Source organism: Sciurus vulgaris, assembly GCF_902686455.1.
Source record: "Sciurus vulgaris genome assembly, chromosome: 1".
Taxonomy (NCBI): Eukaryota; Metazoa; Chordata; class Mammalia; order Rodentia; family Sciuridae; genus Sciurus; species Sciurus vulgaris.
In genome coordinates, this window is record NC_136461.1 from 169,355,711 (window position 1) to 169,373,062 (window position 17,352).

Genomic DNA, 17,352 nt, shown 5'->3' on the forward strand with positions numbered 1-17,352 from the left:
ACTTAACCTCTCAGGTTTAAATTTTGAGAAGAACAGTTTGGTCTCCCGATATGGAGCCTCTCACGTTGAAGATATGGGGAATATAATTTTAGCAATGATTTCAGAGCCTTATAGTAAGTATTGACTGTTATAATTCCTAGAATTTGGTACCAATGTCTTTCCCTCAACTCTGCTTTTCAGTTTCTTCCCACAGCTTTGTCTCTAATAGCTAAAATGATGAGTTATATGTTCTTATTTTTAGATCACAGGTTTTCAGATCCAGAGAGAATAAACTACAAATTTGAAAGTGGAACTTGGTAAGTAGTTGAATACCATTCATTTGAACTCATAGCATTTAACTCCCCTTACATTTTAGTAAATTTACTTCTTTTTTAAATCATCTTTTTTTTTTTTTTTTTTTTTTTTTTTTTTGGTGGTGCCGGGGATTGAACTCAGGGCCTTGTGCATGCTAGGGCAAGGACTCTACCAACTGAGCTATAAGCTATATCCCCAGCACCCCTCCCTTTTTTTTTTTTTTTTTTTTTTTAATTAACTTTTTGACTGTCATGTCCTATAGTTCGGTCATTTACTACTTAAAGTTTGAATGTTGGAATTAAAATTTAATGAAAGGGTTGGGGATATAGCTCAGTTGGTAGAGTGCTTTCCTTGCGTGCTCAGGGCCCTGGGTTCAATCCCCAGCACCACCCAAAAAAAAAAAACCTGAAACATTGACTTCTTCAGCCATTCAATGACTGAAGAACATCTTGTGTTTTGTATATGTGGTTTTTATTTTAGTCTGTTTTTATCTGTCTGTCTTTTTTGGAAAACTTCCAAAGAAAAAATATCACAGGCTTTAATAGGGTTCACGACTTATACTGAGATGAGTTTAAGTATATTCTGTCACCTTCTACTTTAAAGCAAATGAAGTAACTTAGGGAGGAGTGCAAAGTGGTGATATCTTTGTGATCACAGGTGGACCTGGTTGAGTTTGTGAATCACTGTAGTCAATTGTGTGAGACTGTCTTGCCACATGTGAATAGAAACTTCTGGCATCTTTGCCCATGGAGAGATTTTGAAGCCTAGATAGTTGTGGAGAAAGTGACTCATTAGAAGAATGTCTTAGGATTACTGAAAATATGAACATGAGAAGGACAGAACATCAAAAGGTGTTAAAATGCATAAGAGGTGATTTGCAAATGACTCATCAAGGTGTGGGGACTCCCCACTGTTCCATAAACACCCTGTGATGACTCTCTGGTTTGATAGGAGGATATTTTAATGTAAGACTTCTGACCACATACATACATTCCTGATGTGGGTTAATTGGCAGCTATGTTTCGATCCTAAATTTTGCTGCCAAACCAGATTTAACCTTCACTTGTATGCTGGCTGCATCCAAGAATGAATTTCAGGCTGTCCTTTATGGTTCTGTGCCAGGCCTGAAGGTATTGGAAGAGCTTTGTTTCCTGTGATTTGACCCTGGGTACTTTGAGTTTATGGCAGGCAAGTAGATGGTTTCCTGGAGAAGCTGGTTGTACTGGACCTACTAGGCAGCCATCTTTCTATAGTGAACCACCTAAAGAATACTCAACTGTACCCAGATAATTTTTGTGTTTATTTAAAAAAAAAAATCAGGCAATATCAAAAGTCTGTCTGAACTCAGATAAGACCTCATGTGTAACTTGGCAAATTGCCTTGCAGTAGGTAACAGATGTCAGACTTACAACATGAATTATGCAACCTGAAGTTTTGCTTCATCCACAGCAGCAAGATGGAACTTATTGATGATAACACTGTAGTCAGGGCACGAGGTTTACCATGGCAGTCTTCGGATCAAGACATTGCAAGATTCTTCAAAGGACTCAATATTGCCAAGTTGGTTTTCTTTAATCTCTATTTTACGAAATAATCCCAAAGGGATATTGGGTTTCCTATTCATTTCTCCTCACTGTATTTTTTTTTTCCTATGTGCCATCTGTTTTATTTTTTTCAAAGGGGAGGTGCAGCACTTTGTCTGAATGCTCAGGGTCGAAGGAATGGAGAAGCTCTGGTTAGGTTTGTAAGTGAGGAGCACAGAGATCTAGCACTGCAGAGGCACAAACATCACATGGGGACCCGGTACATTGAGGTATGTCCTCAAGCTGAGACCCTAGATTTCCTGAATGAGTACGAATATTGTATGGAAGATTCAAACTGGGTTTTAACTTCTCTTTTCTCAGGTATACAAAGCAACAGGTGAAGATTTTCTTAAAATTGCTGGTGGTAAGTGCCTTTTATATAATGTGGCTTCGGCTAATAAGAATCTAAAGTTTTGCATTTATACTGAAAATAGATAACTAGGGTTTTTATTCCCCGATGAAAATATGGGAATTGATTTTTGTTAAATAGGAAGGAGAAACTTTGAACAGTATAAGTGAACTTGATGTATTATTACTCTTATCCTAACACTTGAACCAATCTACAATAGTTAAATACCCATTTAAAATAATACTATAGGGCTGGGGCTATAACTCAGTTAGTAGACTGTTGGCCTTGCAAGCACAAGGCCTGGGTTCAATCCCCAGTACCACAAAAAAAAAAAAAAAAAAAAAGATAATACCATACAAAGATAAAAGATTACATAAAGTTGTGTATAAAGAAAGAGTTGTTCTTAAAAGAAATGAGTCCAAAACCTGTTTTCAAATAGCCATGCTGTAATACCTGGGGTTGTTGCATATCTACCACTATTTTTTTCTAAATTACTTAATTCATCAATGACCACTTACATGGTCGTTCTCTGGTATTTTTGTAAATAGGTAATGTTTACAGTCATATAGTCAGAGGAAGAAACAGACGTGGCCTTATCTAATTCCTCAGGGTTCATAACTTAAAAACTTAAAAACAGATGCACAAAAAAAATTAACCAATTTGTCCTTTTTCTTATATTTACATCTATTTTGTAATTGTTTTTTTAATTGTTATTGGGGATTGAACCCAGGAGTGCTTTACCACTGAGCTACACACCCCAGTCCTTTTTTTTCCTTTCAGAGACAGGATCTTGCTAAGTTGCTAAACCGACTTTGAATTCATAATCCTCCTGTTTCAGCCTCCCAAATTACTGGGATTATAGGCATGTGCCACTGTGCTCAGCCACTTTGTGAATTTCTATTGCTGTTTTATAATTTATTTTAGTATCTTATGCACACCTTCCTATGTTACTCGATTTCCTTAATGAATTCCTTAGTATTATATGTGCCATAGTCTATAGTATTCTTTTACACTTCCTTGTGGGGCTCCTGGAACTTATTTCCAGCTATTCACTTTACGTTGCAGTGAATTTTTTTTTTTTTTTTTTTTTTTTTTTTTTAAATCTCTCACTCATTAGGATAAATCTCTAAAAGTAGAATAGCTGAATCTAAATTGTGGGCCTTTTAGGGGCTGGAGTTGTGGCTCAGTAGTATAGTGCTTGCCTGGCATGTGTGAGGCCCTGGGCTCAATACTCAGCACCACATATAAATAAATAAAAGATTCATTGACAACAGAAAAATATTTTTTAAAAAATAAGAAGGAATCGTGGACCTTTTTAGAGACATTTAACACCTGTGCCAATTTGTACTCGGTAACTTTCACTTAAATAAAGACAACATTTGTATCCCTGCATAATGTAGCACTGGTGGATGTTTTCCAATCATAGAACTTGGTATGATAGGATGCTATTATTACAACAAGTTGTGCTTATTCTATTCTGGAACTATCCCTGCTCCATGCCCAGGGAATGAAACCCAGGGGTCCTCTACCACTGAGCTACATCCTCAGGGTCTTACTGAGTTGCCCAGGTTGCTCTTAAAATTGAGATCCTTCTGCCTCAGCCTTCCTGATTGCTGGGATTACAGGCATGCACCATTGTGCCTAGACTGGGACTTCTTTAGATAAGCTATAAGGCTTCAAAATTCAGGACTTTAAGTTCCAAGGTAGTGTTTGATATAATTTCAAAGTACTGTTTGATACTGATTGGGGATAAAATGTCTTTGAGGTTGCTGTGGTCTTACCTGGATCCTGGGTCTTTGTGGTAAAGCATTGCAAATTGGGGTTGACAAAATGAACGTTCATGTTGTTGCCCTGGATTTCATTATATGTGGATGATGTAATTTTCTATTAAGGGAAAGCATTACTATCTGTATGAATTTGAACGGTGTGCATTTGAGTATTTGTTATATGGTACTGCTATACAAAATGCTTTGCTCGGTTGGAACGTTGACTAAATATTGAACTATACCAAGTATATTCCTTTTTTTTTTTCCCGGTGCTGGGGATTGAACCCAGGGCCTTGTGCATGCAAGATAAGCATCCTACCAACTGAGCTATATCCCCAGCCCTGAAACTTTCTTAATAAAAAGTAATCGAAAGCCTAGCATGGTAGTACTCACCTATAGTCCCAGTGACTCCAGAGGCTGAGGCAGGAGGATCACAAGTTCAAAGCCAGCTTCAGCAACTTAGTAAGGTCCTAAGCAACTTAGCAAGAACCTGGCTCAAAATAAAATTTAAAAGAATTTGTGGGTTAAGTGCTCTCGGGTTCAATTCCTGGCACCAAAAGAAAAAAAAAGGAAAATAACAAATCCAAAGTACTTGGTTACTTGGTAGATGTTAACCTACTTAAATCTCATAATTTATAAAGTTGTACCGATGAGGACACTGAGGCACAGAGGTTAAGCTTGACTAAGGCCATACCCTACTAAACAGTAACCAAGATTGGACCTAGGTATTCCGTTTCTGGGATCTGTGCCTTTTTGTTGTGGTGTTGCTGCTGCTGCTGCTGGGGATGAAACCCAGGGTCTTGGGCATGCCAGGCAAACTTCTAATACTGAGCCACACCCTACTCAGGGGGACCTATGCCTTTAACTGCCACGATGACTTGCTACTCCTCCAAGAGAAGGCAAGATGTTTCATTAATGTCTTAATTGTCTGGTCAGTTTCCTAAGCTGCTTGAAAATGTTTGGGGAAGAGTTCCAAATTTTAGGGGAAGAGAATTTTGATTCTTTAGGATATCATCATGATGAATTCAAGAAAAGCATGGGTCTTTGTGATGAGTTCGAGACCTTTCCAGTAATTGCATCATTTTAAATTTGGCGAAGTTGATATCTTAACTGTTTCTCCCCATGCTTTCTAATATGTTTTCCCCAGGTACATCCAATGAGGTAGCTCAGTTTCTTTCCAAGGAAAATCAAGTTATTGTCCGCATGCGGGGGCTCCCTTTCACAGCCACAGCTGAAGAAGTGGTGGCCTTCTTTGGACAGCATTGCCCCATCACTGGAGGAAAGGAAGGCATCCTCTTTGTTACCTACCCGGATGGCAGGCCAACAGGCGATGCTTTTGTCCTCTTTGCTTGTGAGGAATATGCACAGAATGCGTTGAGGAAGCACAAGGACTTGTTGGGTAAAAGATACATTGAACTCTTCAGGAGCACAGCAGCCGAAGTTCAGCAGGTTGGTTTTTGAGTATGTTGGGACCTCTTTATCTCTGAAAACAACCTTATATTACTCATTGTGTTGAAATAAAACTTGGAGAATACTTAAAGTATTAGTTACTAAAATAGCCTCATTCCATAACCAAAAGAGAGCCACTGTTTTCTTGGGGGGCGGGGGCGGGGGTTACACAGAAAACATACTTTTTTATATTTTATTTTCTTATATTTTGAAACTATACATCTTGAAAACTTACCCATGTTTAAAGATTTTCATCTTTAATATATCTCATCCTGGTGTATGATTTTATTTAGAAATTCCTCTTAGATATTTTGGTTGCTTTCTTTTTCTATGAAGCATAAGCATGCTTGTAAAATTTTTACCAATTTCTGATTCATGTCTTTATAATTAGATGTAGATTGTGAGCTTTCAAGATTTTTTTATGTCTTGCCAAATATATTTCCCAAAAGGCTCAATTAGTTTGATTTCCTACTGGTGACCTTCCGACTTCACAAATTTTCAGAATTCAGAGTTGTTGTTGTTGATTTGCAGTTCTAGGAATTTAACCCAGGGGCACTTTACCACTGAACGATACCACCACCCCTTTTTAAGACTTTTATTTTGAGACAGTCTCACTAAATTGCTGAGGCTATCTCAAGCTTAAAATCCTCCTGCCTTAGCCTCCTGAGTAGCTGGGATCACAGGCATGCACCACCACAACCTACACCTACATTAATTTTTGTGTGTGTGTGCGTGGTGCTAGGCATCAAACAGGTCCTCTTGCGTGGCCAGCAAACACTATCACTGAGCCACATTCCCAGCCCCACTGCATTTATCTTCAGTTTTTGTCCTAATGTTTGTGCTGTGTCTGGATTGTCTGCATAATTTTTTTTTTTTTTTCCAAATGTGCTGAGAATCAAACCCAGTGCCTCACACATGCCAGGCAAGGGCTCTACCACTGAGCCACAACTCCAGCCCAATTGTCTGTATAATTTTTAAGTCTTCCTTTCTCTTTGTCATGCCATTTCTTTAACTTTGCTGCTTGTCTTTGATTTTTATCACCTCTTACCCAGCAACTTAATGGGTGTGAGTGAGAAAATTAGTGCACCTTTTGGGGAGGAGTGCATTAATTCTTCTCTGTATTTGGTTTATGGGATGTTAAAGTCTTGTATTGTTAAGTTTCCTAGAAAACCTTGGAATGCCACAAATGACATTTGCATGAGGACCTGCCTCCTCGTATTATGAATACTAGTGAGCATACTCTAGGACAAAAAAGGGCAAGGACCTTGTCCTAGGAGCTTTGCCTTAGAGCAGTTCTTCAAAGTATCTCATCATAATCTATATTAAGATAGCTTAAGGGCTGGGGATATAGCTCAGTTGGTAGAGTGCTTGCCTCACATGCACAAGGCCCCAGGTTCAATTCCCAATTCCCAGCACCACAAAAAAAAAAAAAAAAAACAAAAAGAAAACAAAGGTAGCTTTTTTCCATGAATCTAAAAGATATTCAAGATCTTCTCTTCTGATACCAGCTCAAATTCACATGGAAACTAAATTACTCTTTATCTTTAGGGTCACCTTCTCAGTTTTTCATTATCTAGCCGTTCTGTCTTATGCCCTTATTTTTAATATCATTCACAGTCATTGTTTGGCTTGTGATTCCTTTACTAGGTCATTCTGTTTTTTCTTGGGTTTGGAGGTGGAGTGTGAAGATAAGATTAAGGGGAACGCTATGTACTTAGTGTACTGAAATGCAATAAAATTGCCACAAAAGTCCACATTTAGCAATATGTCCAAATTTTTATAAAAGCAACAGACTTTAAGGATACTTGTCCCAAGGTAGGTGGTGATACATCTGTTTAGGTAGATATAGCCTTAATAATAAGCATGTTGTGTTGTGTGTGGTGTGTCTTATGCAGTTGACAGAAGTGGGTATCATGCTTTCCCATCTGAAATGCATGCTTCTCCAACTTTAATATGCTTATGAATCATCTGAGGGTTTTGTTAAAATGCAGATTCAAATTCCCTGAGTCTGGAGTGGAACTGAGAGTATATTTCTTGCATGTGTGAGTGTGCACTTGTGCACACACTGGGACTGAACCCAGGGCCTTGCATGTTCTAATCACGCACTCTACCACTCAGCCACACTCCCGGCTCCTAGACTATACATTTCTGATAATCTCTCTGGTGATGTCAGTGCTGGTTTGCAGACAGCATAGAAATAGCAAGACTCTCAATCACTGTTGTTTTGCTTTGAGTACAGGTGCTGAATCGGTTCTCCTCGGCCCCCCTCATTCCACTTCCAAACCCTCCCATTATTCCAGTACTACCTCAGCAATTTGTGCCCGCTACAAATGTTAGAGACTGTGTACGCCTTCGAGGTCTTCCCTATGCGGCCACAATAGAGGACATCTTGGACTTCCTGGGGGAGTTCGCCACAGATATTCGTACACACGGGGTTCACATGGTATTGAATCACCAGGTAAGAAAGTTGCTTATTGGAAATCTTCCTTGCTTAGTCTTTCTGGTGATCAATTCTCTCCTCTAATAAAAGAGCGCAAATATTCCTATGTTTCGTACTGAGTCTTCGACTTGACTGTCCATCTTTAGAATGTGTTTTAGAAAAACAGCTGTTTTTAGCATGACAATTCATATTCAACCCTGATTCCTTCATGGCATAAATCCATCAAATTATCAGTAACATGGTGTAGGAGGCAAACATATTTTCAGTGTATATATTTTCCTATTGCAGCTACTGAATTCTGCAACTGTTATTTTGATGATATGAAAGCAGTCATAGATAATACATGAGCAAATAAGCATGCTGTGTTCCAGGATATTTTGTGTCCATAAAATTATATTCAGTAGAATGCAAACTCAATGAGGACTTGTATGCATGCCATCCAGAACAGTATATGAACCATAAGAAGCACTCATCTGTGTAAAGGAACAAAATGCTGAGAAACCTCTATCAAAATCTAACTGAATTGTTTGAGTATACCAGTGTAAAGTGTTTTCTAGTTTGATATCACTTGATTTTTTTTTTTTTTTTTTTGTTAAATAAAATTAATCATTGCAGCATTTTGTGCTATCTTAAGCAGAACAAAATTCTAAATACCCAAAATAGTTATAGTTTAAACTTGGACAACTCTTTGTTAAAAGCAAAATTATATTAGGTTTGTATTAGAAACATTGTTTTCTAAGTACTAATTCCCTACTTTTCACTTGGAGGATTTTTTTTTTTTTTTTTTTAATTTTAGTTGTAGACGGACACAATACCTTTATTTATTTATATGTGGTGCTGGGGATTGAACCCAGTACCTCACACGTGCTGAGCAAGTACTCTTACCACTGAGCTACAACCCCAGTCCCAGGTTGGTGGATTTTTATAACTGTAGTCTTTTCTTACTGGAAAGTACATGCTACTTGATATAAGGAATCAGAAAAATCCTGAGCCCTGATTTAGTTTTGTACACCAATGCATACCCATTCTAACTCTTAAGCTATTAAGTTATATATTATTTTAGCTGACAAAACCCTAGCATGTTTCACTTATAGGAGAACTTTAGAATAAAATTTCTCACAGGACAGAATCAGCAGGGAATTGTTTCTTTTTGAGTCACCATTTCTAATAACCTAGGGTTCATTTCTCTCTGACAACAGTAGACAGATTTTCCTCTCATTAAACCCCATTACCTATTGTCACTATACTGGAGAAAAATGTTGCTTTGATGATACAGTTTCTTAGCTGCCTTGAAGATGTATGTTTCCATCTTGGGCTGGGTTTGTTTCTAATTTCCCTGGTATGTAACTCTTATGGTAACTTGCATGGTAATAATTTGGACTTTTTCCCTAAGAGACTTAGAGAAAACTATAAAGTAAGAAAGCAGTTTTATAAGATTGTTGTCTCTTCCCCCGTACCCCACCCCCCTTGGCTAAATAAAGCCAAGAGGTTCTAGGTCTGTGGGACAGAAATCTGTTCACAGACCTGGGTTTTTGTTTTTTTGGAGGTACTGGGGATTGAACCCAGGACCTCTACATGCTAGACAAGTGCTCCACCACTTGCCTACATCCCCAGCCCAATTACAGCTTGTTTTTAAATAGGAAATTTTAGCAAGCTATTAGTAATAAATGTCTCTGAATACCTGTTGAGCATGTTTAAAGAGGAGGTCTGAGGGAAGAGGAAAGAGAAGGGATCTCAGGCAAGGCCTGATACAGCTCTAGCCAACCATCACTATGCCTTGGAACTCATAGTTCCTTACCCGAAAGTCAAGTTCCAATCTAGGCCTCAAGGATGAGGAAAAAGTGAAAGGGTTGTAGCAGGTCATCGATGGACTAAAACTGAGAGCCAAAAGAAAACACTGGTTTGTTCAGTTTCCTGTAGGAGGATGCATAAAGCTCTGATACTGGTTCTCTTACTAGCTTTTCTCAATCAAATGAGATTTAATCGGATTTTTCAGAAGGGAAAAAAATCCAGTATCCACTCCTGTATTTTGAAACTGCAGTCACAAGGAGATGTTTACAAAACCCTGTAAATCTGATACTAATTTAACAGAAACCAAAAAGGATCACTTTCAGCATTGAGCTCTCAAAACTGTTTCTTCAAGGTTTTGTGGGCTTTCTGGTGATTAGGTGATGAAATGCAAACCGGATCCAGTGGAGCACACTGTCACATGTCTGTACTATGGGCAGTTGTCACTTTGTGTGTTTGTAAGCAACCATTTACTTCCTTGTTGAAGGAGACAGTCTCCTTTTGTTTTATTCTTCCCCCACACACTCAGGGCCGCCCATCAGGAGACGCCTTTATCCAGATGAAGTCTGCAGACAGAGCGTTTATGGCTGCGCAGAAGTGTCATAAAAAAACCATGAAGGACAGATATGTTGAAGTCTTTCAGTGTTCAGCTGAGGAGATGAACTTTGTGTTAATGGGGGGCACTTTAAATCGAAATGGCTTATCCCCGCCGCCATGTAAGTTACCATGTAAGTTTTTCTTGGGTCTTGGCGCTATTCTACGCTATATGCTGGTAGGTGCTTAAGCTGCTTTCATAACTTTCTGTGCCCCTGGTTCTTTCTGAGGCAGGCGAGGTGGTTACATAAGGCTTTCCCATCTGAAATCAGTAGTATCTGGTAATCATTTAAGACCTTGGTTGTGGACACCCATAATTAGAGATGCTACAAATACCTCCTTTCAAATTATATTCTTGCTTTTCCAGTGATAAGCACTTGATTTCTGAAGCTTAGTGTGCTCCAGATAAGCACTGACTCTGGGAGGCAACCTGGCTATGTAGATATTTTAATACGCATTTAAAGGTAAAATATAAGTATGACTGGATTCTTTTTCTTTTCTTTTCTCTCTCTCTTTTTTTTTTTTAAGTACATTAAGCTTTAAAAAGGGTGATTTGATGCTTATTTTGCATTTTTAACATTAAGCATCAACTATATTTTGAAAATGATAACCTGGAGAGCTTTCCTATTGTCCAGGGTATCTGGAATGAGCAAGTTAGTAATAAGATATATAAATGCGTTAATGAATTAGCCAAAGTTTCCATTGGATCACAGGATCAGTGCTTAATTAACAAGCCATGCTCTTGCTCATTGGCAACTGGGTGCAAGCCATCTGGAATCCTATTTGAGAGGAATAAGCCCCGAAGCCTAGGGACCATGTTCTTAGTGGCTAAGGAATATGCGGGAACCTAATGACAAAACTTGAGTCACTTTATGCATTTTTCACCTTTAAGTAGACATACCTTCTTAGGCATGTTGGGTATGTTTAAAGAACATAGTGCTTAGAATATCATTCAAAGATAACTGAGAAGATAAACTGAATTCATGTGCTTGTTTCCAATAAATCTGAGCAGTTTTAGGAGTTTAGGTTAACTTTGTACTAAATAGGAATCTATACCAATAAACCTGATTGATAAAGTATTGTTTGGAGAACATTCAGTGGGGCTTAATCCTTTTTTTCCCTTGGAATTCCTAAATGCTAATATTCTATTGACCTGCTGCTTGCTGTTGGTGAAGAGTTGATCTTTAAATGAGTATAAAGGTTTGAAAATTTATGATGGAGTCAAGAAAATAAGTAATCCTAATTGGATGTCTTCTGTCTATAAATTACCAAGCATGTCTGTATCTTTTATGATATCCTTCTGTGGCTGTCTGTCAGAAGTGAGATAAGGAAATTTCCCTATTGTGTATAGTCCAGGTTATTCTGCTGTGTTATCCTTTTACTTTGCTCTTGTCTTGGTGGAAAACTGTTTATTATAGACTTGAATTACTTCTTTCCTCAGAAACCCTAAGAATGGAAGAAAAATTTTTCTTCCATTCTCGTAGTATTGGGACTTGAATCCAGGGACTTACACACTGAGCTACATCCTCAGCATTTTTGTCTTTTATATTGAGACAGTTCTCTCTGTTACCCAGGCTGTCTTGAACTTGGCAATCTTCTTGCCTCAGCCTCCTGAAAATCTGGGATTATAGGCCTGTGCTACCATGCCCAGCCAGGAAAAAATTTTAAATGCTTATTTGACCTAAGAATATATTTCCATATATTTGGTTACCTTTAGAACTTTCCAAAGAATGAAGAAAAAATAAAGTTTGACCTTTTGTCTTTTTAGCAGAAGGGTTTACTTTTTTAAAAATCAGCTTTCTTTTCAATACATACTAATATTATAACTGTTTCAGCCAACATAGTTTAGGTGAATGCCTAATTATAAAGCAACCATAACTTATAGAAATTGCATGATTTTATCTGAAGATAAAATGATTTTAACTGAAGAGTTTCTTGTTGAACTTGACAAAGAAATGTTGTGAAACTCTCATTGATATCTTAAAGTTTGATGCTTTCTTTAAGCAGGAACATTTAAAGTCAATTTCATTTCTGTAATCTGTTTACCCCCGATTCTCTTTTCAAAATATAAGAATAGCCATGCCTTCTTTTTTTTTTTTTTTTTTTTTTTTTTTTTAATGTTCTGTTTTTTAGTTGTAGGTGGACATAATACCTTTATTTTTATGTGGTGCTGAGGATCGAACCCAGGGTCTCTCGCATGCTAGACAAGCGCTCTGCTACTGAACCACAACCCTAGCCCCACGCCTTCATTTGAGGAACACCCAAATCTTAGCAGCCTATTCTCCAGTTGTCAAAATTTCTACCTTTTTTTGTTTTGAAGCAGAACAGACTAAATGCCTACCATATATGTTTGTCTTATTGGTCTGAGGCATTGCTTGATAGTTTTGCAAGCAGAATATGAGCACAAACTATAGAATTGCTTTAAATACTCTACCTACCTCAATTTACAATCTTGGTCTTTCTGTGGTCTCTTTAAGGTCAGGGGTTATAATTTTTAAAGGTTTTTGGGTATCTAACATCTAATACAGTTTTTGATGAGTATGAAAGATGCAGCTACAAGTTGAATGTGAGATCAATATGTTGGTCTTTGGTGTATGTACCATGTTCGACTGGTTGTCTTACTCCATAGAATTATAGAAACTCATGAACCAAAGACAATTGGAAAACATCTTGGAGATTTTCATGTGAAAAGTTATTCCTTAGGCTTCTGCTACTTGCAAAATCTGGTGGTTCTAAATATGAAACTTAAAGTCAGGAACCCCAACTTCAGTCTGCTTCACAGTTCTCTTGTGTTCCGTGCAGATGGTTTGGCTAGTTGTGCTCATCCCATTATGTGGAAGCTAGTGGCCAGCTGCCCTTCCAACTTGAGGGGGTTTCTGAGTGAGAAGAAAGATAACACAAAGATAAAGGACTTTTGTGTCCCATGCCCCCCTCCCCCCAACCAGTGGTACTGGGGATTGATCCCAGGCCTCAAGAATGCTAAGCATGTGTTGTGCCTCTTCACTACCCTCTTAGCTCTTAGGCCCATTTTCTATTTAACCTGAGATAGTTTTCTTCAGGACTATTTCCCAGGTTGGGTTTTGTTTTGTTTTTTGTTTCACATTTTTTTTTTTTTTTTTTTAAACAGGGCTAACATAGATTAGCTTCAAAGGCCACCTTCTGGGTTCCCTTTTGGGAGGATAATGGAGGTGATGTACTGTCTTTAGGTCAGCTCACTGTGGCACAGTGTGTGCTTTGGCATAATACATGGTGAAGAGTGTTTTCATAATAACCTTTTCTATTTCATGCTGTGCTGAGGGATAGATAACCTCTAGCATCAAAAGGAAGTTGCTTGGGATGATATGAAGAACTCCTTTCAGTTAAAATGTATAGATGCAACAATGGCTTTGTGGCTTTAGTACAAACATGTCTCAAAGACTCTTTCTTTGCTTATTTAGGCCTGTCTCCTCCTTCCTACACATTCCCAGCTCCTGCAGCAGTTATTCCCACCGAAGCTGCCATTTATCAACCCTCTGTGCTTTTGAACCCACGAGCACTACAGCCCTCCACAGCATACTATCCAGCGGGCACACAGCTCTTTATGAACTACACAGCCTACTATCCCAGGTAAGGCTCTGAAGGAAGTGGAAATGAGGGACAGAAACAAAGGACTCCTTTGATAGCTAGTGCCGAGCTTACAAAAGAATATTGTCTGCCACATTGAAGGTTAGCATGGCAGGCCACAGCTTCTGGTCCTATCTCTGACGGAGAAAGTTGTTTCAAGACAAACCAAAAGAAGTTTATTTTTTTAACCGTGTATGAACAGCATAATCTTTTAGGTTACCTATGTATACAACTCCTCTTATCATAGGGCCATAAGTGAGTAGCACTAATAATCTTTACAATAAGGTAATGACATGGGAATGAATCATAAAACAGAAAAATCTATAATGGGAACAATTTTATTTTTTTAATGATACATTATAATTATGACTCATGATGGGATTCCTTGTTACATATTCATACATGAAGATGGTTTAACAATATAATTTGGCCAATATCAGGAACAACTGTAATTTTAAGTAGTATGAACTTAATATCAACTCCCAATAAATGAAAATTGTTGCTTTAAAATTTCCCAGAGCCTATATTCTTTTCCCCTGAAGTCTTTATTATAAATAAATCCAGAATTAAATTACTCAATGTTTTCTTAAGGTTAATAAGTTTATATTTTAAGTATTTGATTCTTTTTAGTTGCATTCAATTTGGGGGAGGTAGCAGGGCATAATGGAGAGGAAATTTTTAGTCTGGAAGATGGGCGATCTGAGTTTCATACCTCCTAACTGGGACGTGTTCACTTAACATTTTTGGATCTTATGAAATGATGGGATTGGCCAAGTTTTTAGAGTCCCTTTCAGGTCTGATTGCTTGTGATTCTAAATTGGATATGTAAGAAATGACCTCTCAGTCTACCAAATTATTTTTCAAAACAAAAAGGTAAAAAGTGTATGTAGTCAGTGACCTGTTTATTACTGTCAAATTTTACTTTGGCAAAAACAATATCCAAAATTTTAAAAAAGCCATTTATATGAAACTTTGTTTTTTGTTTTTCTTCCTAAGCTAATTAGACTACATGTTTCAAGTATATCTATGAATTTGTAAGTGAGACCTGGAACTAATCCATCTGATCACCTATAATTGCATTTATTTTACTTCTTCCTCCAGTATAGAGTTTTCTAGTAGGGAGCAAGAATTTTAGGGCTACATAAATTTAATTACATTTGTTTATTTTATTAGAAGTTTTTCAAATATCAGTGGTATTGAAAATACTTAATCTACTGGTGAAGAATAGGAAAAAAGTCGTGATAGTTGTCAGGTGATTGCACTAAAAAGACTCAGAAGCATGAGTAACTGCTCATGGTTAAGTACCGAGCCAGGCATCTAGCCCAACACCAATCTGTCACCTTCTCTGGAACCCTGAGATAATCACTTGCAGCTAGGGACCCTGACTGTGAGGAAATCTTCGGCTACCTTTCTTAAATCCTCAGAGTGACAGGAGTGCAATGCATTGTGCCCCTGAACTCTCTGTGCAGTTCTCGTGCCTGCAGTGCATTTGCAGAGTGTACACTGACTCACTCTCTGGTCCCTGTTACGAGAAGGAAACTGTTAATAATGAGACCATGAGTCTTGAATCAAAGCTAGAAAGGCAGGAGGAACTGACATTTAGGGCTTAATCACTTCTGTCGTTTTGGGCTCCTTCCTGTAGATTTTTTTTCAACTTGTAGTTTTAAAGATACTAATTAAATGTGCCCATTGGTAAGTCTGAGAACTTAGAGGCACAATGAGTGAAAGACTCCATTATATATACACACGTGTGCACTTACGAATTGTGCTCTCCACTTACTCCTTTTGTTTTTAAACTCATCATTTTATCTACCCTAGGGGGAAAGGGTATGATTGTATCTCATTCTTTTTGAAAAATTCTTTTTAGATTTACATAACAATAGACTCTATTTTGACATATTACGCATACATGGAGTATAACTTAATCTAATTAGGATTCCATTCTTGTGGTTGTACATAATGTGGCGTTTCACTGGTCATGTGTTCATATATGAGCATAGGAAGGTTATATCTGATTCATTCCACTGTCTTTCCCTTCCTATCCCCCCGCCCTTCCCTTCATTCCCCTTTGTCTAATCCAATAAACTTCTATGTATCTCATTCCTATAACTCTTGCCTTCATATTGATCTTTAAATATATCTATTTCCATAGAACGATTTAATAGAACTGGAATTTTTGAATTGAAGGTCATGTGCATTATATTTAAGCTAATACTTCCCAGTAACTCTTATGTGTTTTATCATTTTAACTTATGTTTCCCCAATTCTAGTGAAATTATCTGCATAAATAAGCATGAGGGCTATACGTTCTTAGTTATATTACAAAAACCTGGCTAGAAATTTTTTTAGAGAAATTTTGCAATGTTTGGTATCAAATTTGGAACCTCACACATACCAAGCAAGCACTCTAACCCTGAGCTCCAGCCCAGCCTGGAATAATTTAAGAAGCAAATTCCAAAAAGAAAATGTTTAATAGTTTTGACTTAACAACACTATTTTTTAACCTGATGTGACAGTAGTGCTATTTGAGGGTTTTGAAAAACTTTGTGTAAATTTTCAAGTATATTTATGCCTCTTCTCTGATATGTAGGAATCTTTAGAGAGAGGGCATACTGTAGGCTGAAAAACAGGATTTTTTTAAAAAAAAAAAAATGGGTTGGAGGTGGTAGAGTGCTTGCCTACCTTTTGCAAGGCCCTGGATTCTATTCCAAGCACAATAAATAAATAAGCAACAGAAGCTCATCTGTCTGGATACTGGGGATTGAACCCAGGACCTGGAACTTGACTCCAGCCTGAGTAAGAACCTAGCCCCTATATTAAAATTTTTAATTCCTACTTTTTTTGGTGGGGGAGTGCTACTGGCAATTGAACCCAGCGGCACTTAGCCACTGAGCCACAGTCCCAGCCCTTTCTAAATTTTTTATTTTGAAACAGTGTCTAAATTGATGGACTGGCCTTGAACTTGGATCCTCTTACCTCAGTCTTGCAAGTCACTGGAATTACGGATGTGCACCCCACAATTTTTTCATAAACTATGTCAATTTGACTTCAGATTAATTCAGCCTGATGTGTTCACATTAATGAATAATGAATACCTAAGTGATGTGTTCATTATTTTAAAATATTAATATGCTAATGTATTTTGCAGGTTTGAAAAAGTTATTTTTAAATGATTTTTAATTATTTTAACTGTTTATAACTTTCAGTTTAACTGAGTAAACATGAGCACTTTCTACATGTGCTGTATTGGAAGTATCATAGTTAATAAAAAGTGGACTCCCTCTGGTGTAGAATAACTGACAGAATTTGTACCTGGTCAAAGTCAGTGACATTAAGGACTCCTTCAGCTAGAGTTGGAAGGGCTTTGTCTGTTTTATCACTTCTAGCTTGTGTTCACAAATTGGAAGATAAGCTCAATAGCAATATTGCTCTGAGAATATAGTGCTTTGGGTTATTTGATGAACACGCAAGGAAAAGACATGAATC

At 37.6% G+C, this 17,352-nt stretch overlaps 1 protein-coding gene across 5 annotated transcripts in view; it reads left to right on the top strand.

Annotated features, from left to right (window-relative positions):
* The window catches only part of ESRP1 (epithelial splicing regulatory protein 1), a 58,681-nt gene that overhangs the window by 19,809 nt on the left and 21,520 nt on the right, over positions 1-17,352 (top strand). For 4 of the 5 annotated variants that reach the window (XM_079133999.1, XM_079134000.1, XM_079133996.1 and 1 more), the window contains exons 5-13: positions 15-113; positions 242-296; positions 1,744-1,854; positions 1,975-2,107; positions 2,199-2,241; positions 5,140-5,441; positions 7,681-7,899; positions 10,199-10,397; positions 13,701-13,869. In XM_079133999.1, coding sequence (XP_078990125.1) covers positions 15-113; positions 242-296; positions 1,744-1,854; positions 1,975-2,107; positions 2,199-2,241; positions 5,140-5,441; positions 7,681-7,899; positions 10,199-10,397; positions 13,701-13,869 — 1,330 coding nt within the window. The remainder of the gene's footprint in view (positions 1-14; positions 114-241; positions 297-1,743; positions 1,855-1,974; positions 2,108-2,198; positions 2,242-5,139; positions 5,442-7,680; positions 7,900-10,198; positions 10,398-13,700; positions 13,870-17,352) is intronic. The other variant, XM_079133997.1, reaches the window with a different exon arrangement.